This window comes from Myotis daubentonii, chromosome 14 (assembly GCF_963259705.1).
Source record: "Myotis daubentonii chromosome 14, mMyoDau2.1, whole genome shotgun sequence".
Classification (NCBI taxonomy): domain Eukaryota; kingdom Metazoa; phylum Chordata; class Mammalia; order Chiroptera; family Vespertilionidae; genus Myotis; species Myotis daubentonii.
Genome location: NC_081853.1, coordinates 17,652,470 through 17,674,283, shown reverse-complemented (window position 1 = coordinate 17,674,283; position 21,814 = coordinate 17,652,470). Strand labels below are relative to the sequence as shown.

The following is a 21,814-nucleotide window of genomic DNA, read 5'->3' as shown; positions in this document are numbered from 1 at the left end:
AGCTATTGATAGGATTAGGGGGAAATATTGAGGATATCTTTGTTAATTAAATGAGAAGTTATTTTTTAAGGTAAAGAATAAAACTATTTTTAGGGCATGATTTCCACTCTCTTCCCCCGAAACAGAGCTCTATGCTTGGTTTAACATAAAAAGCCCCAAGTGGAAACTTCACACAGAATACCTCTATTATTCCACTCTCTTACCACGTAGGCCGAGGCTGGGGCCCTGTCGCTGTTCTCAGAGGTGGCCAGTGTGACAGCACGACCTGTCTGGTGGTCTAGTCAGTGTCTGAAATGTCCAACTGAGGATTCGTTCTTGGCTCAAGACATAGATATTTAAAAAAATATTGTCTGCATTTTGTTTATCAAATGGTCTTTCTTATGTTTCTTCTTTGGCACAATTAAATAGATTTTAGAATGTGCAGTTGTGGGTCCTTAATATATTCATCCCAAGATGCCTTTGTGCATCTGTTATATATTTCCATATTGTTGTTGCTAATAATTTTGGGGAGATTTTTAAGCATTTGAACTTTTCCCCCCTTGCTTTAAAGATGATGTCTGGAGAAAGTTAAGGACCGGAAAGTTATTAACATTTTGTACCCCTCATTGCACCATAGTCAGCTACTTTCAAGACGAAAGGGCCCAATTTTTTTGTCCTTTTTTCCCCCCTTTCCTTTTCTTCTGAAATAGAATTTTCATTAATCAAGAGGATTGTATTGGCCTGCTGGTATGAATTTATACTGATCCCATATGTAATGAACTGTGCTCATGCCTAATTCAATTGTAAGAGATGAGGTCTCCATAAATACATGGCAAATACATAATATGTCTTTGAGAACAAATATTGAACAACTAAAAATTAAATCAAATATCTGTTTTAAGTAATATGTTCTCTCTTAAATACTTCTGCCTTTTATTATGGGCTGTTGTTTTGAAATGCGCTTATTATCTTCTCTTCACATATTTTGTATTTTTTGTTGAGTCTGCCTATCTCCTGACCTTCCAGTGACCATGCCAGCTTTCTTTATTTTGATCTTGTACGCTTGCCCTGGCATCATGGATGGTCCTAGCTTTGGGACATTCCTTGAGTAATTTAGCTTTCAGTTCTTACAAACATCTCATTATATTCTAATCATGTAAATGCTATTGAAATATCAGCAACTTTAAATTTACATGTCCTTTAATTCACATACAAAATAGAACCAAGCTATTTAATAATAATCAAGCAGACCAAAGAGTGAAATCATGGCAGATTAAATAAAAAAGCTTAATTGGATATGAGCTGCATAGATGGCTTGTCTTATTTCTAGTTAGCCACTGTAATAAAATTAGTCATCAAATGTGTTAGGACTCTAAAATGTTACTGGAGGTTTAATTTATTCTGTACTTCTGGCAGTTTAAAATATGTTCCAAACAATTAAATCAGACCACCATCATAATATAAAAATTTTACCATCTTTATTGCTAGCTCTTTCTAAATAAATTTATTTCTAAAATATGAAAATAACCTTTGGACTACAAAATTTTTTAAGAAAAGATTTCTCAAACCTTGAGTTAAAAGCATTCTCTTATTTAAACAATGCCAGCTAAAATTTGGAAGTAGCTCTGTCCTTGAAGGTTTTTGGAGATCAACTTCCATTTCTGAAGGCCTGTCCTTGTCACACATCATTTCTGTAGCAGTCAGCTTCTCTCTTGGTGCAGTTCCTGTTAAATATGTATGGCCTGTTTGGTTTTACTTTAGTAGAAATGGCATTTTATTATTTTTCATTGTTATTTGTAGCATTATCAGCAGGTCTTGAAGCATTATTTCCCATGAAGCACTTCTTTTTCTCTTCTTTGATTTTTCTTTTCATCCCCAGTGATCTGTCTTTTGCATTAAACTTTCCTTGATGAAGTTCTTTCTATCTTTCATGCAATTTTAGAATGCTCAGCATATTTCTTGCACCATAGTATGCTATGAAATGCTTCACTTGGGGTATGGTTCTGCCAGATTTAAATTCTTTAACCAAGTTAGTGCTTGGGGAAGTCCTGAGTCACATGGGCTTTGTGGCCTCTGAGATGACTCTTTGGGTGATTGTGACCATGTTGGGAAGTGGGAGTTGTTTATGGTTTGGGTCCATACCTCCTCATCCTCCTCATGGTACCCTGAATTTCTTTTAGGACCCCATCTTTCATGGCTAGTGGGCTTGCATTCAGACCCAAGGCGTAACAAGTTTAAGCAATCGCTCAGCATGCCTCATCCCACTTCTGTGTGGGCTAGTTCAGGGACGGGTGTACAATGGTCAGAGCCCATGGAAAGTACGGAAATATTTGAAGATTTCACATCTTACCCCGGAGAAGCATGGAGGAAAGATGGCTGGCTGTGAGGGCTGCAGCAGTTTCCTGGTGCTGTACAGGGATAAGCTGCAGATGCTGGGGCAAGGGCTATAGGTTGAAAGGCCAGGGTGTGTGAGAGGAAGGGTCTCAGGAAGGAGCCAGTTCAGTAGGATGCAAAATAGAAAGAAAGTTGGAAGCCAGGTCCTTGGTGAAGCCATTGGTAATCTACATCAGTCTGCCCTTTCAGCCATTCCTACTCCTCATCTTCTCAGTTCGGTGGCCCAGTATTTCTTAAAGAATTTTGAGTAGGCTGTTTGCTTCCTTCAACTGGACAGATGCCCAACTTGAAGAAGTAGAGGTTGCACTGACATAATTATAGTAGAAACTCTTAAATAACCTCAAGTTAAGCAATATAGTGGATTAATTAATGTTCTTTATTTCTTCTCCATCAGTGAAACACTAAGGCTGGTGTTTAGGGCATGCTGAATGCCCATAGCTAGTTGACTGCATACAATACTCAAAAGGCCATGGTCCTACAGGCAATGATTGGCTAAGTGTTAAAAGAAGGCATTTGATGTATTATTTTAAAAATGAGTTTTTGCTCTACTTCATTTTGGTTAATCAACCAACTGCATGATCACATCAGAGATACACATGTGCATACAGAGTCAATTCTATGCCTTATGAAATGGGTGAGCTCTCAGTGGGGTGTCCATCCATTCTTGTTTGCCAAAGACAGACCCACTTTACAATGGTAGTCCATATATAGTAATGAAAAGCCCCCTCGGTCCCCAGTTTGGTTGATAAATTATATGGGCATCCTACTTATAAATCCTACTTATATGGGCATCCTACTTATAAATCACTTAATATAATTAAACCTATGCACTTTGATTTTTCATGAGCTATTTGTGGTAAGAGGAGGCACCTTTAATCATGGGTCCTTGCCTCCCAGGAGTTAGGGTGCACCAGCTACTGAAGGTCCATAAACTCAATCATTTGGTCTCAATTAATTTGTTCCAACTAATATTGCTTAACAAGCCAAAGAAATAGTTGACAAAAGAATTTGTAGGTTGAGTGAAGTCTGGTGGAAAGATGTTTGGAGCCGCCTTGTTAATAGTTCTTGGCCAATATTATTGGAGGTTGGCATTATTCCTAGTGAGCATCATGCTCTTTGGGAGTTTGAACTTCCAGTGATAATATCCAGGGCGGGGGGGGGGGGGGTGGTGGTGGTGGTGATGGTTATGACCTGTAGATATTCACATGAAATTGGGCATCCAAAGCGAATTCTTCTAGTGTTCTAGCCATGTGAGCCCTGTCCCCTTGTGCCATATCCATCAAAGCCACCTAGGCAGGGGTTTGGCTTGCTCCCCGGAGGCCTGTGAGAGGGCGGGTCTTCCCTGCCGTTACTTGCAGAGAACATGCCTGCTTCTTAGAGCACCTTTCTGCACTCTCTCAGTCCTACTCCTGACTTCTGCTCGCAGGCCTGGCTAGGGGTGTAGCAGCTAGATGCCTTTAGTCTGTGACCACATCCACATTTTCATATCCTTGGGGCTGAATGGCTTCAGGAGTTTCTCAGCTTCTGAGCAGGAAAACATAGAGGATTGTCTTTATACAAGGACTATGTTCATGTGTCACCTGCCACCCCCACCCAGGCCTAGACAGTGCTAATGTTTGTGTGTGTGTTCCCTGGGAGGGAGCCTGGGAGGAGACCATGAGCTGCTGCTTTGAGCCATTGGAGTTGCATCCCCAGCCTGCCACCATGGGCCACACGTATGACTTCATCTCTTTCTGCTCAACACCTGTATAATTACTTAATGCTTTTCTTTAACTCACTCTTTTTTTTTTTAATCTGAATAAATTTAGCCTCATTCTGCACAATAATCTGAGTGTCCATAGGTTCAATGTATTGGTTAAAATTTCTCTAACATCATGAAATACATAATTCATAAAGGCTTAAAAGTTTCTTTGTGTGCTACCTGGAAGCACTTACCTATGCTGGGTTGTGGGGTGTGTATGTCTTTGGAAGTGGTGAGGGTGGGGCATAAGCCTTTTTCCACCCATAAATTCCTTTTTAATAAAGAAGAAATCAAGATGTCTTTATTCTACTACCCTATTGGCAGCTATTTGTAAGCCCAGGTAGCAGCATTCCATTTGACCAATGAAGGCACAGCTAGGCCATTCATTAAGACATCACTCCCTTCCTCATCCCACCTCTTCCAGGCACAAAAACCAAGGCTCCAGGACATCTCAGAGGAAGAGAACAGATCCTGGTACAGAGGGGAGGTTGTGTCTACACCTCCAGCACTGTGATGACTCCGTCCCCACCACCAGTGTTGCCTGTTAAGTCACTCACAGCATAGGTGTGGATAGGACCTGCACTGGCACATGGCACTACGGCATTCTTGCTTCCTACTCAAGGCTCACCTCCATCTCCTTTCTGTTGGACCTTTGCCTTCAATGGGCACATCTTTCCTTCTCCCCTGCTCAGAACCCCACTTTCTTTCCCATCTACCCTGTCTTTCTCACCCACAATTAAATTTTGTGACAGCTCTCATAATCGGGGCCCCCTTCCCATTCCATCCGGCCCTCATGTCCCCCTACCCGGGCCTCTCTGAAGACCCAGGCTCAAGGTTGCATGCAGTCTCTGCAATATAAATGTCACAGTAGGTAGGAGAGTTGGCTCTTTCTTGGCCTGTGGGTGTTGAAAGCGAACAGCAGTTAAACTTGGTCCATTTCCCTTTCTGAATGTCCATAATACACTTATCTCCTTCCTGTGTGTGATGCTGGGGCCGCAGCAGCAGTGATGTACAGGCCTGCTGCCTGGTCCCTCTTTGCAGCCCTGGCTCCCTCAGCCTCCCACCCGGTGCCTGCTGCCTTGTCCAACCCACAGCTCTGCGTCTTCCCACCAGCAATATCCTTGACAGCTCCTTAATTGCTACACACATTTGTACAGTTCCCTGGCAATTATATTTCAGACCCTGTCAAGGTACCTGCTGGCCTCGGGGCTGTGTTTGTATTAAATATCAATAAAAAGCTGATAGCATCGGCACAGATGGCAGGCTCGCAAAATCATATTTTCCTGGGAGCCAGGCCTGTCCAGAAGATGGAAGGAAGGGCTGTTTAAATTTTTTTCTCTCTTCCGAAAGGTTGTAATGAGAGGAGATGGTCTGAGTATCAGGAATGGGTTTTCACTGAGTGCTGGCAGCTCTGTGTTCTCTGACTGGGTGTTGCCCTTGATTATGTGTGACTTGTCATAACATCTGTTTTCTCCAGAATTGCTTCTTTGTGGGACCATTGGGCACAGCTTCAGGGGCCATAGACATTTTTAGGTGCTATTGACTGATGGGTAGGAGTACATTTGGCTGTACTTTGAGGGAGAGTGCCCTGCTCTCCTCCGACCAGCATCTTAGGTGAAAGGACGGCCTAGTTTCTCACTGGCTGTGTGGTCGTCCCTCACTGGACCTTGGTTCCCTCACCCTTGAGACAGTGTGGGCCTTCCCAATAGCGGTGAGCATGATGGAGAATGAGGGGTGTAGGGCCACTGGCACTGTGTGGGCACAGGAGCACCAAGCAAGGGAGCTCGCTTCCCCCATGGACTGTACGTTCCATAGGGTTAAAATCCATGTCTGGTTATGCTCAATGCGTTATCCCCAACTCCTAGCTCAGTGCCTGGAAACATAGTAAACACTCAGCAAATATTTTCTGAACGAATGAATAAATGCACACTCCATCCAAAACAGGGGCTAAGTGTCCTGGGATATTAGAAAATGTGACATGATATACATATAAAGGGTATAAATCATGTCACATATACATATAAAATATTTATTTGAAAACATTTACTTATTAAATTGATTAGGTGATATTAGTCAGCATGGAAATATAGGTTTCAGGTGTGGATTTCTGTGTTACAAGTCTGTATATTTCACCGTGTGCCCACCACCCAAAGTCAAATCTTCTCCTGTCACCTTATATTGGGGCCCCCTTCTACCCCCTCCTTCTTCCCTCTGGCAATCACCATACTGCTGTTTGTGTGCATTGATTTCAATTTTATATCCCACATATGAGTGAAATCATATAGTTCTTAGCTCTTTCTGACTGAATTATTTCACTTAGCATAATGTTCTCAGGGTCCATCCATGTTGTTGCAAATGGCACTATTTTGTCCTTTCTTATGGCTGAGTAGTGTTCGATTACGTATATGTACGACATCTTCTTTATCCATTCCTCTATCACAGGACACTTTGATTGTTTCCATGTCTTGGCTACCATGAATAATGCTTCAGTGAACATAGGGTTGCATATACCTTTGCAAATACATGATTTCGAGTTTTTTTGGGTATATAACCAGGAGAGGGATTGCTGGGTCATCGGGTAGTTCAATTAATTTTTTGAGGATTCGCCAGACTGCTTCCATAGTGGCTGTACCAGTCTACAATCCTACCAGCAGAGAATGAGGGTTCTCTTTTTTCCACAACCTCTCCAACACTTGTTATTGCTTGTCTTGTTGATAATGGCCACTCTAGTAGGGGTAAGGTGATATCTCGTTGTAGTTTTGATTTGCATTTCCCTAACTGCCAGTGAGGTTGAACATCTTTTCATATATCTATTGGCTTTTCATATGTCTTTCTGGGAGAGGTGTATTTTCAGGTCCTCTGCTCACTTTTTGATTGGGTTGTTTGTTTGGTGTTGAGTTTTATAAAATATACTAGAGGCCCGGTACACAAAATTCATGCACGGGGTGGGGATCCCTTAAGCCCAGCCTACACCCTCTCCAATCCAGGACTTTTCGGGTGATGTCCAACTGCTAAACCAGCAGTAGGACATCCCTCTCACAATCCTGGACCACTGGCTCCTAATCACTCACCTGCCTGCCTGCCTGGTCGCCTCTTACTGCTCCCCCACTGGCCTGGTCATCCCCAAGTGACCCCCTCTGCCAGCCTGGTCACTCCTCACTGTCCCCCCTGCCAGCCTAATTGCCCCCAACTGCCCCCCCTGCCGGTCTGGTTGCCCCCAAATACACCCCCCACCGCCCTGGTCTCCCCTAACTGCCCCCCCCACCAGCCTGGTCACCTCTTATTGCCCCCCATGCTGGCCTGGTTGCCCTCAACTGCCCCCCTCTGCCGGCCTGGTCACCCCTAACTGCCCCCCCCCATGCTGCCTGGTCACCCCCAACTGCCCTCCCCGCCAGCCTGGTCGCCCCACGCAGACTGCTGTTCAGTCGTTTGGTCGTCCCCCACTAACCCCCCTGCCGGCTTGGTCATAGGCAGCCATCTTGTGAGGGTGTAAGGGTTAATTTTCATATTCCCTTTTTATTATATAGGATTTTTCTGATTCCAGAGAGGAAGGAAGAGGGAGATAAAAAACAAAACAACACATCAATGATGAGAGAGAATTATTGATTGGCTGCTTCCTGCACACCCCCTACTGAGGATCAACAACCCAGGCATGTTCTCTGACTCAGAATTGAATCTGTGACCTCTTGGTTCTTAGGTAGACACTCAACTTCTGAGCCACACTGGCCAGGCCATGATTTATACCCTTCAGCAGGTTGTCCAATGGTAGTAGTAGTAACAGCTACTATAAATATAATCATTAGAAGGAAAAAAGGGAAAGGCCTCAGGGAGATTGGCCGGGGTCGTGAACTGGGTGTATGTAGTTGAGTGTTGGAGGCCAAGCAGATTTGAAAGGGATCCTGGGCTGGATCAGAGTGGCTTGGAGCACCAGGCAATGATGGCTAGTCTGCATGATGGGATAGCAGGAACTACCGCTGTTTTGGGGGCAAGGCGGGTGGTCTGGCCATGGTATGTAGAACAGATTTAAGAGAAGGACACCGAGTTCCAGGGAGCCTCTGTGAGGGCCATGCAAGGTTGGTGTTTTCATACATGCTGGTGGGAAGAGGGTGACTGTGCTCACCCCATCTCCAAACCTGTCCAAGAGGGGTCTATTCCCTTTCCAACCAGAGCAAACCCTCAGGAAGGAGGTAGGCTCTGCTTCTTCAGCTTTATGCTATAGACCTCCAGGGAGACTCAGTGAGTGCCACAATATCTCATGTCCCAAGGGGTGTTTTACATTAGTGAGTACCAGCTTAACTGCGATTTATCAAATGCTGTTTTAGAGTCAGAAGCCCCTTGATGGTGCTTATCTTCACTCTAGACCCCAAGTCCAAATGCCTATGGTGATGGCATAGCCTCACTGACAGCTTTGCACAGAAATGCTGAGGCGGAAGCATAAGGGGCTTTGCAGAAGGGCTCTTGTCTCCAGCATTGCCTTGTCTTCACCCACTATGTCCCCTCAACTCACTGTCCCCAGCATCAGGTGCAGAGCTGCCATGTCAGGGCCCAAAGACTGCCTAATCCCAGTCCCCTCTCCAGCGACCTCCCACTTCAGTGGTTGACAGCTGAGGGCATTCAGCCTGCTATGAGCCACCTGTTCCCTGGTGTCCAGACCGTACGTTTCCAGGAACCCCATTCCTCTTCCCTCTGCGTCTCTCTGGGAGGTAGTAAATAGAGCTCACAGCTTCCCCTCAAGTCTTCTTCCAGCTAATAGTTTGGACAAGGAATTTAGCTAATCTCTACCTTAGGAAGGTGATATTCTCAGGCAATGGATTTCAATGCGCCAAGGATCAGTTTTCTTATCTGTAAAGTGGGGCTAGGGAGAGTTGTTTTCACCTACCTGAAAAGGGTCCTGCATATTGCGTGGCACATTGTAAATGTTCTGGAAATGACAATCTCTGCTGCTATCAATGTCGTCACCATTGTTTTTATTTCTATTATATACTTTTCTTCTTAAGACTGGGGAGTGGTTTATTCTAGGAGAATAGGAGTGACCAGGAAGAAGATTTATAGTATGTTAAGGGAGGAGGACTCTTTAAAATTCATATATTTAAGGCAAAAAGCAAACAAACAGAAGACTTTAGTCATTGATGTGACCTGCGAATGACCCCTGAAGCCTAGCACACTGAGAGTCCAGAGCACTCTCTAGATTTGCCAGGCCAGTAGGGGTACCTGTTTGCCATTCATTTTGCTTCCCAACTTCATCTAGAGAGGTTCAGCATTGGGCCATTCTCTTCGTCCCTCCTGTCCCAGGGCTGCCAGAAATTGGCTACAGCTTTGTGAATTAAATGTGAAACCTGCATTTAATATCTAGCACATCACTGAGTTTAGAGGAACAGTAAATGTTTGGCAAATAAACCTACTTTATAATTCAACACACATTAAGGGCTATTTTCCAATACATATAAGTACTTGATAATTAGCATAGAAACTATTCATTATTTAATCTATGATCTATTTAGAATGAATAGGAGAGATGTCATTTACTTTCTGAAATGGGAGACATGAAAACTCTCCAGCCATTCTCCTCTTGAATCTGATCCAACATGTAGTTCTGAGGACAACTCCTGCATGGCTAAAGCCCTCTCCCCGGGCTGGGTGCGAGTTCAAATTCAGAAGACCCACACTTTCAAAAGTTTTTTTTTTTTTTTTTAGAAAAGCCCAAGGTCCTTCCTCCAGCCTTGTTCAAGGCAGGAAATGCCTTTTTTAAAAAAACGAAGGCCACACTTCAAACCCTAGTTGAACCTAAACTCTGTCCTTTCCCTTCAAATAATGGTTTCTGGGTAATAGTAGTTCCACGTTAGCCTATAATCTCTCAAATATAATCAGATTCTCTAGAAATGGACCCATCTTTTGTGGCAGAAAGTGGCAAGTTTAAATCAACCCAGTACTATTAATTCACTGGAGAGTAAACAATATTGAGGGAAAAGATGGGGTGTGTATCAATGCCTTTGAGGTCTGGAGAGGAAACTCCATGAAGATCCTTGATGCTTGAAGAGGTGTCCTGGAAAGAGGAAGCAGGCTCTGCTCACTGTAGAGTTCAGAAGAAAAAGGCTCTGAATGGAGGACTGTGCGTAAAAATGTGAGCGGCCTTGGCGCTAGTGGAGCAGAGGTCAGGTCTCTTCGGAACGTATGCCTGGCAGAAAACCCATGCTTGCTGCGGCCTGCCCACCCTCCAGCCCACCTTGCACCTCTCCCCTGACCCCAGCAACATGCTCTGATTTGCTGTTTCTCAAAATACCGGTTTCTTCCCGGCTCAGGGCTGTCTGAAGTGCTGCTCCCTCTGCCTAGAAAGCTCTTGCTGGCCACAGCATTTTTGGGCTGATGCCTACCTAGCATTCTGGTCTCTCCTCAAAGTGTTCATCTTTGACCATCCATTTTGAGTCACTCCCCTTCCTTCTTTCCATACAAGTAGCTTACCATTCCTTTTTGTTGCCTTTGTGACACCCATTTCTACTTGGAATTCTCCTTATTTGTCCATTGTCTCCCCTCCTCAGACTGAAATGTCAGCTTCACAGTCTGTTGGCTCAGGGCTGAATGCCTGCTAGAGTAGATGCTCCATAAATGTTCCTTGACGGATCAAATGAATGAAAGATCCATGGACAGGACCTTGCCCTGATAATTTGAGGAAGGGTGGCTGAGATTAGGGAGAACCCCACCTGGATAGTTTTAGAACCACTGAGCTGCCCTGGGGTTGGGACTCATCATAGAATGGCATGAGACCAGTGAAGTCCCCTCTGAGGGTTAGGAGGCCTCCCACCTTACATGCCTTTTCTCAGCAGCCTTTGAGGGAGGGCCAGTTCTATCTCCTTCTACAGATGAGGATGGCAGCTCAGGGAAGTTGTCACAGTGCAGAGCTGTTAGCTAGCAAGTGTCCAGTGAGGACTCAAACCCTGAACTCCATCTCCAAAGCCTGAGTCCCAGACTGGTTCGCAGCTCTGTGAGGCTGCTGCCCAGGACCACCACTGTAGGGAGGGTGCTGCCCAGGGATACCTGCTGTAGGGAACAGGGACACCCACTGTTGGGAGGGTGCTGCCTGGGGACACCCTCTGTAGCGAACAGGGACAAATGTTGGGAGTTCTTCTTATTTATTCATTTCCTAATGCACAGAGTAAATAACAGCCCCCTTTGGGGAGCATTTTGGATGTGCCAGTGGCTGTGCTAGGTGCTTACATTCATTGATTTGCTTGAACCCAAAGGGCTGGTCATCTCCAGCAGGACTCGGGAGATGGGACTGTTGACTGAAAAATGATGACCAAAGGGGCTATTCCTTCAAAGATAAAGAACTGAAATGGAAAGTTGTGTGACTGCGTGTAGGAGGGGGTGTGTGGAGAGAACGTTAGCCATGTGTAACACCAGGTGACCTTCCTGTACCAAGTGCCAGGCATGGGGGAGAGCAGTTATTTGGCGAAAATAAAAGAAGGAAACTGCAAAGGTGATTTCTTAAAAGTATATTTTGTATTGATTTCAGAGAGGAAGGGAGAGGGAGAGAGACATAGAAACATCAGTGATGAGAGAATCATTGATTGGCTGCCTCCTGCAGAACCTCTGCTGGAGATCGAGCCCGTAACCCAGGCATGTGCCCTTGACCAGAATCGGATCTGGGACCCTTGAGTCCGCAGGCTGACGCTCCATCCACTAAGTCAAACCAGCTAGGGCTGCAAAGGTGATTTTTGATGGGTTATATGATACATTACAAAGACAGATCTGAGATGTGTGAGATGCTTTTCAGATACCAATTGCAAATTGATCACAGAGGTGGTGTGGGACTCTCACTCTCTAAACATCTGCTAGTCATCTATTTTACTAAAAGCTGAACATCTGATAAATTTTGACTGGCATCGGAAGGGATTTAATCTCTCAGGAGATAGCAGAACTGCTCTTCCTGGACTTCATATTGACCAACATGAATAATAAATTGATGTGGAATGGGCAAGAACATTGGGTAAAATGACTGTGTTATGTGGCATTCGCTATACTGAGCACAGAAGGCTGAGCATTGACACATACACTATACATTAACGAAAATATTTTAACCCAATTTTGTACATTACAGGTTGGACCCATTGACATAAGTCAGGAAGCTCATAAAATTATAATACAGACATAAAAATCTGAATTGTCCCCATCAAGAAGAAAAGGAAGAAGGCCTTTAAACGTCCTTTGTAGGGTAAAAGCCTGCATTTATTAAGCTAGGTTTAAAAAGGAATACACACAAACTATGGAATATGGGTGTATTATAGGATAAGTAAGAGAGTACCTGTCCTGGGTTGAGCAGCGGCCTCCTGTATGTCCTGCAGATGTGAGCTAATTTGGAAATAGTATCTTTGCAGATGTAATTAAGTTAAAGATTTTGAGATGAGATCATCTTGAATTGAGGGTGGACCTAGAATCCAATGGCTGGTTTCTTCAAAGAAAAGGAGAGGTGATTGGACAAAGGCATATAGAGGGGACAGGCCATATAGAGATGGAGGCAGGAGTTGGAGTGATGCATCTACATGGCAGGAAGCATCAAGGGTTGCTGGGGGCCACCAGGAGCTAGGAGAGAGGCATGGGGCACACTGTTCCTCTGGGCCCCAGGAGGATCCAATCCTGCCAACCATGATTTTGGCGTTCTGGCCTCTGAAATAAATTTCTGTTTTGAACCACTTAGTCTGTGGTGTTTTGTTATAGCAGTCACAGGAAGCTAATACAGTACATTAAACCCCTAAGGCAATTAAGGGTGGAGGTGAAAGCTAACGCTCAAATTAATCTAGGACTCCTGGAAAATCCTAAATGAAGCAAAGGGGGCTTTTACACAAATTTTGAAACACAGTAAACCTGCCACTAAGGAGGATGCTGTCATTTTTACAAGTGACCTTAAGAAAGCAAATCTGCTCAGCAAGCACGGAGGGAACATTAGGCTGGGGAGTTGTCCACACCCAGGTAATGTCTACCTCCTCCTCAGTCAATGCTGGAAAGGCTGGGGTCCTGGGTACATGGGGTGCATGACCCTTTGGGCTCCTTCACTTCTGCTTTCTGGCAATGAGCTGGGAAAACCATTTTTAACTGAAGTCTTTTTAAATCCCAAATACTTAGATGAATGCCCCACTTAATAATGACATCATTTTCCTGTTTTTCTCTTCTATCTCGTAGGTGATGGTAACAATGGACAGTAATTCAAGATTTTTTTCTTCTATTAATTCGCTTGCTAAAGATGCTTGTGAAATCAATACACTGTGATTATTTGAGATATTTGATGAAATAGGTGTGTGCAACAGTCTCCATTTTAACTAGATCATATCTTTTAGTGGTTCTGCTTCTCTTGCTCACCACGCCCTAGGAAATTTGAGGCCCCCTTTTCTTGAGGAGGCATAATTTCATAGCAAGATCTGAGGTCCAAATGACGTGGGCAAAGCGATCCTCAGACCAACACCATTTCTGAATGTACTCACCCTTCCCCAGGTGGTAATCTTTGGTTTCCAGGACCGCCTGGAGGCAAGGACCGACTCTTACCACCCCCAAAGAAACCACTCCCGAGAAAAAAGGATCCTCTAACTGGAAACTGTTTGACTCCTTAACATGTTGAGACAGTTAGCTGGCGAATTGGAATTTTTCTTCTAATTGTGAAAGGTTTTCATATGACACTGACATAATTGAGGCCATTGATGGAGGAGGCAAGAACCATAGATTTTTTTCAGTGTCATTATTGTCTTTGCATCTTTGAGGATTAATTTAAGGGGCTTTTGTAGCAGAGAGTGAGTCAGAATAATTTTTGTCAAGCTTGGACAGGAACAATAAAGGGCTCCATTTTCCAGGATTGTAAAGATCAAGTCTTTCTTAAAATTACTTGCGGCAAAAGGTTGAATTGGTCATTTTCACTCTCCTAGCCTGTGATGTGGTTATTATTGTTCACAAGAGTTAGAATGAAAGTCAGAATCCCAATTGCCTATTGAGTCCTAGTAAGTGATCTGAAAAAATAAGGCAACCAGAGGTAAGACAATACAACAAGACACCATGAATGCCCACTGGGTCAGGAGCCATTGTGGGCTGTGCTGGGACCTCTCCAGGTGAACATTTTGGGGGCAGCCAGCTGGCAGAGGGCAGATTGTGTGGAGGAGGGTGGGGGGATAGGGTGCACTTTAGTGAGCAAGTCAGTGTACCTAATTCATATGAACATTTCTGACATGATTTATCTCATTGTCTTACCATGAGATTGAGGACTGGAGTGACCCCAACCTCTCCTCATCCCCTCAGCTGTGCGTGATGATGAGTATTTGGAATAAGGACGCCACGGTGGGATTGCTGTGGCTTGGAGTCCCACAGGGAGCTCTGGGGAGGGTGTGGGACTTCAGGCCAGTGAAATACTTCCATAGGTGGCATTAGGAATGCCCTTGGCCTTTTCTGTCAATTATTTTAACCTTCCAAGCAGCCTTTGATGGTGGGCACTATTACCCCCATTTTACAAATAAGGAAAACACTGATCAGAGGTTTTGTCACTTCCTAGCGGGGTGCCGATAGGAGGAACCTAACCTTCTTCACTCAGTTTCCACTGTGTAGCCTGCAGGGTAGCGAGGCCGCCTGTCTTGGAGGGCTGAGGTGGGGTGGTAGGAGATAAAATAGCACAGTGCCTGTCCTCTCCGTAGTTATTAATATGCTCATCCTGTTGTTAGCCTTACCCTCATCAGACTGGGACTGGGCAATTATTTCCCCAGTTAGAACGGAATGTTGCTTAATGTGGTATCATTTTGAAACAGGAGTTTCAGAGATTAAAAAAACAAAGAGTGGACAGTCATGACATCCTCGCTGCTCCACCCTGCTTCCACCAGTATGCCAGAAACCTTGTCCGTTCTCCTTCAGTGCCCTTGCCCTCCATTCTTATGTGTGGGACAAGGGGTTATCTTTGGGCGGCCCAGGGTGAGGAAGAGGGATTTGCTCCTGGGATAGCGGGTCAGAGAGTAGACAGCTGTCTGTAATCTTCGTTTTAATCACCCATCCAGCCAACCAGCCCTCTCTTCACCAATCCATACGTTTTTGGAGTTTCTGCCACAGGCCGCTCAAAGGAGTCCAGCAGAAGAGCGCAGCGAGGTGGTGCCTTCCCTCCTGTGCGCACGCTGCTGATCAAAAGAAGTGGAGAGATTTACTTGCACAATTCCAATTTTAAAAAAAAGGAAACTTCTAGGGCTGAGGTGGAGAGAATTTGAAGGAGACTGTGTTGGCTGAGGTAACTGCAGTGAGAAAAAACACACACACGTTTTTCCTATTGTTAAGCTGAGTTCAGACTCAGGAGGGGGGAAAGTGTAAAAAAATGCTATGAAGGTCTCTCTGCTCCCTTGAGAACTGTGGGCCACATGAGAATAAAGGGATGTGTCTTTCAGGGAAGGAGCCATTGGGAGGGCTCCCACTTGCTGGAGGACTCGCGCAGGGCAGGATGGGGACACCCTGATGTATGGAGTTTCTAGGGGCTGTCACTGTCTTTGTGGCTTTCTGCAAGGTGGCCTCCTGCTGGTCACCGCCAGCTATGCAATGCCAGCCAGGTTCTCTCACTTTGGTTTGTAACATCTTCTCTCTCTTTCTTTCTTTTTTCCCCCCAGACCCAGCAATTGTCAATGGTGTTTATTGGTCTGAATCCCTAAACAAAGTTTTTGTGGATAACTTTGACCGTGACCCGTCTCTCATATGGCAGTACTTTGGAAGTGCAAAGGGCTTTTTCCGGCAGTATCCAGGTGAGTATCCTGCATGGAGGGTTATGGTTCAGATAAAGGGACATGTGATATGTTCCTTTAGGGTCCGCGGTTAAAATTGGTCCCCCTTCCTTTCGGAGAAAATGAAATGTTCTAAAAAGCAAAACAGAGGAACAGACAAAACAAAACAGAAACTGACTCATTGATACAGAGAACAAACTGATGGTTGTCGGAGGGGAGGAAGGTAGGGGCATGGGAAAAATAAGTGAAGGGGATTAAGAGGAACAGAATTCCAGTTATAAAATAAGTAAGTCATGGGGATGTAATGGACCACTTAGGGAATACAGTCAGTAGTGGTGCAGTAACTATTTGGTGACATTTGTTTATTACTTACCACGGTGATCATTTGTAAGGTATTTAAATGTCGAATCACTGGGTTGTACACCTGAAACTAATATAATATTGCATGTCAACTATGTGCCAATTAAAAAGCTATTAAATCTATCGTCAGGTGCAGGATAGGATTGGCCATGTGGCATCTGCACCCCCTCGTGCACATGCACCAGGCATCTTTCTCAATACAGTCATTCATAGAGTTGCCCAAAGTGGGGAATGGTGGTGTGAGACATACGGTATTTAAACTTCCTCACAAGAGTTTGCCTTTATTATTATTGTTGTTGTTATTATTATTGTTACTATTGTTATCATCGGGGAAAGAAACAAGTCATCATTGGAGGAGTTAAGTTCTGACTGAAAAGTGTAGGAAATGGCAAATTTGAATTTGAGTTTTCCCCCTCTGGAGCCAACTGCCCTTGGAAGAAGGGGCCGAAATGGCCAATGCACCACGGATGTCGGGAACCTCCTTAGGGGCCACTAGCAGCACCTTCCAATGAGTGCGTTTGTCAGAGTCTGGCCATCTTGCCGTGAAGCAGGTGTTCATTTGGGAGCCTTCCCAGGCCTCTACTTTGCAATAGGAATTTAACTCTGGCTTGGTTTGAATTTTAATTAAAAAGGGAAGTTTTAATTTTGCTTACAAGTTGTGAAAACAGGACTCGAGGCTGCAATTGTGCCAGCAACACAGCTGTACAAATTAACAAGCTCAACCTAAAAGAAGGGGGAAAAAACATCCTGCATAATCTTGGAGCAATTAAGTGGAGTCTTTTATGTTTTCATTAAGTAAGGCTAGGCACCTGATGTCTTCCCGCTCTGAGGCACAGAGACTGCCAGCCTCCGCCCGAGGAGCTGCTTGCCTCGCACACAGCATCTGTCCCCTGAGACTTGCTTGCCAATGTCTGCTTTGCCAGATTATTCACCATTTCCCAAGAGCTGTGTTCAGCAGGGAATGCATGTTCCTCCTGGAGCTCACAGGAATTTAAACAATAAGTATCTTATTAAAGATAACGCTATAATAAACAGCGGTCTGTTAAAGTTCCAGTATCGCCAAGTTGCAGTCTGCTTTGAAACACTCAACAGAGAGTAAATTTCACACAGATGTTGCTGAAATGAAAGCATGGTGGGTGGCTGATCCATTGAGGAAGCCACAAGGACATCTCATCATCTTGCCATGTGGCATTTGGCTGAAGTGGAGCAGATAAGAAGAAACCAGAGGTCATCTGTTGTCTCCACCAGCAGGAAGCCCTCAAACTATGGTCATGAGGAAATTTGAAAATAAAGGTGTATGAATAATCTTGGGCTGCCATAGCAAAATATCATAGACTGAAAGGTTGAAACACAGACATATATCCTTCATAGGTAGGGAGGCTGGGAAGGCCAAGATCAAGGTACCAGCACACTCAGTTCTTGGTGAGAGCCCTCTTTCTGGGTTGCAGATGACCACCTTCTCCCTGAGTCCTCCCATGGTAGAGAGAAGAGGCTCTGGTGTTTCCTACTCTTCCTAAAAGGCCACTAATCCCATCATGGGGCCCCATCCTCATAGCTTCATTGAAACCTAATTACCTTCCAAAGGCTCCACCTCTCAATACCATCACATAGAGGGTTAGGGCTTCAACATATGAATGGGGGGGGCGGGGCTTGACTCAAACATTCAGTCTACAATAAAAGGGAATTCTAATAGAGAGTTTATATAATAGGGGAGATTAATTAAATACAAGGTTTTCATCAGTCAGAGCAGTTGACTCAGAAATGCTTATAGTTCTTTTATGACATTTGTAGCAGAATTTTGACTTTGTAAAATTTCTGCATCTTTTCTATGTTAATGTAGACATGGGTCACAGTCCTCAAAAGGGGTTTCATTGCCTGATAAATGTCACACGGTCACTCAGTGCTGAGTTCTGAACAGAGAGCACGTAACATGATTATTGGAAAAAGGATCCAGGGGCATTTTTTTTTGCTAGGATGTTTTTCTTTTTATGATGCATCTTTCCATGTGTGGAGTGATATAATACTATAAGCCAGTTATCAGCATGCATGTTCTTAAGCAGAAGGGATGTTTCTTTATTCTTACAAAAATATATCTTGAGTTCTTGCTTTGTTCTGAGCTCTGTGTGAGGCCCTGAGGATAAAATGGGGAACTGGACAGAAAAGGCCTCGGCCCTTGTGCAGGCCCCTCTTGTTGGGACATGCATTCACCGGGTATTTTGATTGAAAGATTCAGAAACCCAGTTACGACTAGCTCCAGCAAGGGGCACATTTATTGGCTCATGTAACTCAAAATTCAAGGGTTGTGCAGTTTTGAGGCGCAGCCAGATCCCAGAAGTCAGCAATGCCATTTGGATTTTGACTATTTGCTTTCATTCTTCACCTCTACCTTCCTCTGTTCTGACCTTCTTTCCCTGGCAGATGATCTTGCAATGGAGAACGTGGCCGCGGGCTTGCAGGGTCATTCTTCAGTTATGGTGCTGGGAAGAGACAGCATCTATCTCAATAGCTTGGGTGAAAGTCCAAGGATTAGCCTGGTCTGGGTCATGTGCCCACATGAGAAACCCAGGACACTGGACAATGGGTAGGGCCAGTCAAGTGAAACCATGGGGATTGGTGAGGATACTGTGGCCTTGCCTGGAGTGGGCGCCTAAATGAAGGGACAATGACCACCATGGGGAGAGAGATGAACAGGCCGTTGTGGTACAGTGTGTTTCATGCTAAGGTAGGGGAAATAGAGGGTTCTGGGGGATCACAGAAAAGGAGCACAATCCCATCTCTGGAGATGAAAAGAAATTCTTTCTAGAAGGAGAATTTTAGTCAGCATTAGCCTAGAAGCATACCTGTGATGATGTTGTCCACTTCTGCATAACTTCACATAGGCCTCCACAAGTATCCCTTATGTGTATGGGCAGGTGGCAACAGTTCTGTCGTGCTGTCTGAAAGAAGTGTCTGTGACCACCCAGATGCTCTGTATCCAGTGTCTTATGTGGGAGCCACTGACCATAGGCAGCTGCTGAGAACTTGAAATGTGCCTAGTGAGACTGAGGAACTAAGATTTGAATATTATACTTTTTTTAAAAAAATATATTTTATTGATTTTTTACAGAGAGGAAGGGAGAGAGATAGAGAGTTAGAAACATCGATGAGAGAGAATCATCGATCAGCTGCCTCCTGCACATCTCCTACTGGGGATATGCCCGCAACCCAGGTACATGCCCTTGACCGGAATCGAACCTGGGACCTCTCAGTCCGCAGGTCGACGCTCTATCCACGGAGCCAAACCGGTTTTGGCTTGAATATTATACTTTTAATTAATTTAAGTGTAGAATGAAATAGTCACATGGGGCTAGTAGCTACTGTGTTGAATAGTATAACTCTGTAGAAAAGGACTTGTATGATCTGATGCCCAGTTTTCAAGATACTACTGGCATTGCCTTTTAGTGTCTACATTACAAAAGGGTCTCACTGAACAGGGAACTTCAGATAAGCTCTTCTAAACAACAACAACAACAAAACTGCTGTTAAAGGGCCTTTGGGCTCTGCAGAATTGTTTACTCAGGGCTAGTGAAGCTCTGTTTAGTTCAGTTTCTTCCCTGAGAGCCTTTGGGATTGCTGTGAATGTAACACTCCTGCTGATGATAGTGATAGTGGCCATTGTTTGTTGAGCTCTCTGCTGGCTGCTCATACATGCATTGCTTGCTTTAACCCTCAAACGATATTCTGAGCTGGGGCTCCTGCAATGCCCATTGTGAAATGAGAAAACAGAGGCCAAGAGATGAACTGACTAACCCAGGACATACCAACAGGATCAAAGGGAGTTGGCAATGGTGTTAATGCTTCAACCACCTCTTTTTTTGTTTGCTCTCATGGTGGTTGTTACCCTATAAAATATGAACTCTGGCCTACGGTCCTGAGGCATCAGGCTTTCAATCCCTGTCTCCTTTACTGGGATACCTGCCCCAGGAGGACAGAGCCATGTGTTTTGTCCATCACTTGTCACCAGCACCAAGAATATCACATTGTAGGTATTCAGTATGTATTTGTTAAATGGATATGTCACTCAGTGGATCAAAATTCAGCACATCTACCATCCCCTATCATACCGGTATTAGCAGCCTTCCCTCCCTAGGAACAATAGAGCTGCTGCCTCTCTGGGAAACTGGTCACTAGCTTCTGTCTGAGGGACTGAGTGACTGAGGAGGGAATGGGCATAAACACAGTGTAGACTAGAGCCATGTAGAGTTCTGCCACCCCCCTCCATTGCTCCCTCTTCTCCAAGTCCTCCCAAGTCTCTGTCCTTTCTATCCCAATATCCACCAAGTCCGGGACACTGAGTGCCCTCTTCTGTTGGTAGTTTACCTCATGATGCCTCATGACCACCATGTTAAGGTTAAAAGGGATCTCCAAGCTCATCACCTCCCAGGAGGCAGAGTCATACCTGCACAGTGAGTCTATCCTGAGAGCCTCGTCAGTTCATGATTTCACAATCCTGTGTGTGTCCCAGTTTCTGCCTGGGTGGGGCCTTCAGTGCTGATCCATCCTTCGTGTTCTGGCCAATTCTTCCCTTTGTCCACAATGATATGGCTGACTGACAGTCATTTGTAGCTGTCCTTAAATATATCATAGACAGATCAGTAGCTAATCAAACACAGACAACAATTAAATGTATGCATGATGATAAGCAGCTCAGTTCCTTCCCCAGTATCAGACTCTCCCCATCCCAGAGCCTCATCTCAGGAGATTGTTCCAGTAGGAGCTCGATGATCACAAAGGGAACTGCTTTTCTGGTCTTTGTCATGATTTCTGGGCCACACGAAGGTGAAAGCTGGTTCCCAGTACAGCTGCGAGGAGGGGAACGGATGGCTAACTGTAGAGCTCTCTACAAGGTTGGATAACCAAAGAGCTCTCTGCAAGCTGCTGTTGGCTGGTAACACGTCAAGAGTAGGTTCCCTGCACAGTGTTACTTTCTGTTTTTTCTCTTGCCCGCCTTCCTCACCAAGGGTTAGCAGTAGGTGAAATGTGGTTGATATTCGAGGATTGTCTTAGAAGACATTCCAAATTTGATTACAACTCAATCATGTTAAGCTAGCATTTCATTGTAGACCAGCTACTTTAGATCTGAAGTTATATTGGGAGGTATTTATTTAAACTTAAGATTTGGTGCTGAATAAACAATATTGAGGAAGGAATTGGGCAGAACTTACCCAGTTAGGGATAAACCAACATCTGCTACCTATTGATTTTCCTTCCTTTCTTTCATCATCTTTCTGGGCTTTTATTCTCAGATAGGGAAGAGAAATCCCAGGTTGCAATGCGATAGTTAGTGTTTTTTCAGGTGGGGGGTTGTGCAGATGTCTTGGATGTCATTAGCGGCTCCAGGGCAGTATTGGGGAAAGGACTTGGCCTTAAGGAGAGAAGAAAAGCAATGGGCAAAGATACCCTTTGTTGAGGTAGAGGGCAGAAATAAACTGAGAGGCCAAAAAGATATTTGGAGTGTACTGCGCTCTTTGTTGTAGTTCTTAGTGCTGTTGGACTGCCTTAAACCTTTCTGTCACATGCAATTATATTGGCAGCATGTGGCTCAGCTTTCAGACAAGGCTGCATGAGGCTCTGCTCT

General features: G+C 44.6%; 1 protein-coding gene across 3 annotated transcripts in view; it reads left to right on the top strand.

Moving 5' to 3' along the window:
- CACNA2D3 (calcium voltage-gated channel auxiliary subunit alpha2delta 3) overlaps positions 1 to 21,814 on the top strand; it is an 806,557-nt gene that overhangs the window by 339,893 nt on the left and 444,850 nt on the right. For all 3 annotated transcript variants that reach the window (XM_059663265.1, XM_059663266.1, XM_059663267.1), the window contains exon 6: positions 15,727 to 15,858. In XM_059663265.1, the coding sequence (XP_059519248.1) occupies positions 15,727 to 15,858 (132 nt within the window). The remainder of the gene's footprint in view (positions 1 to 15,726; positions 15,859 to 21,814) is intronic.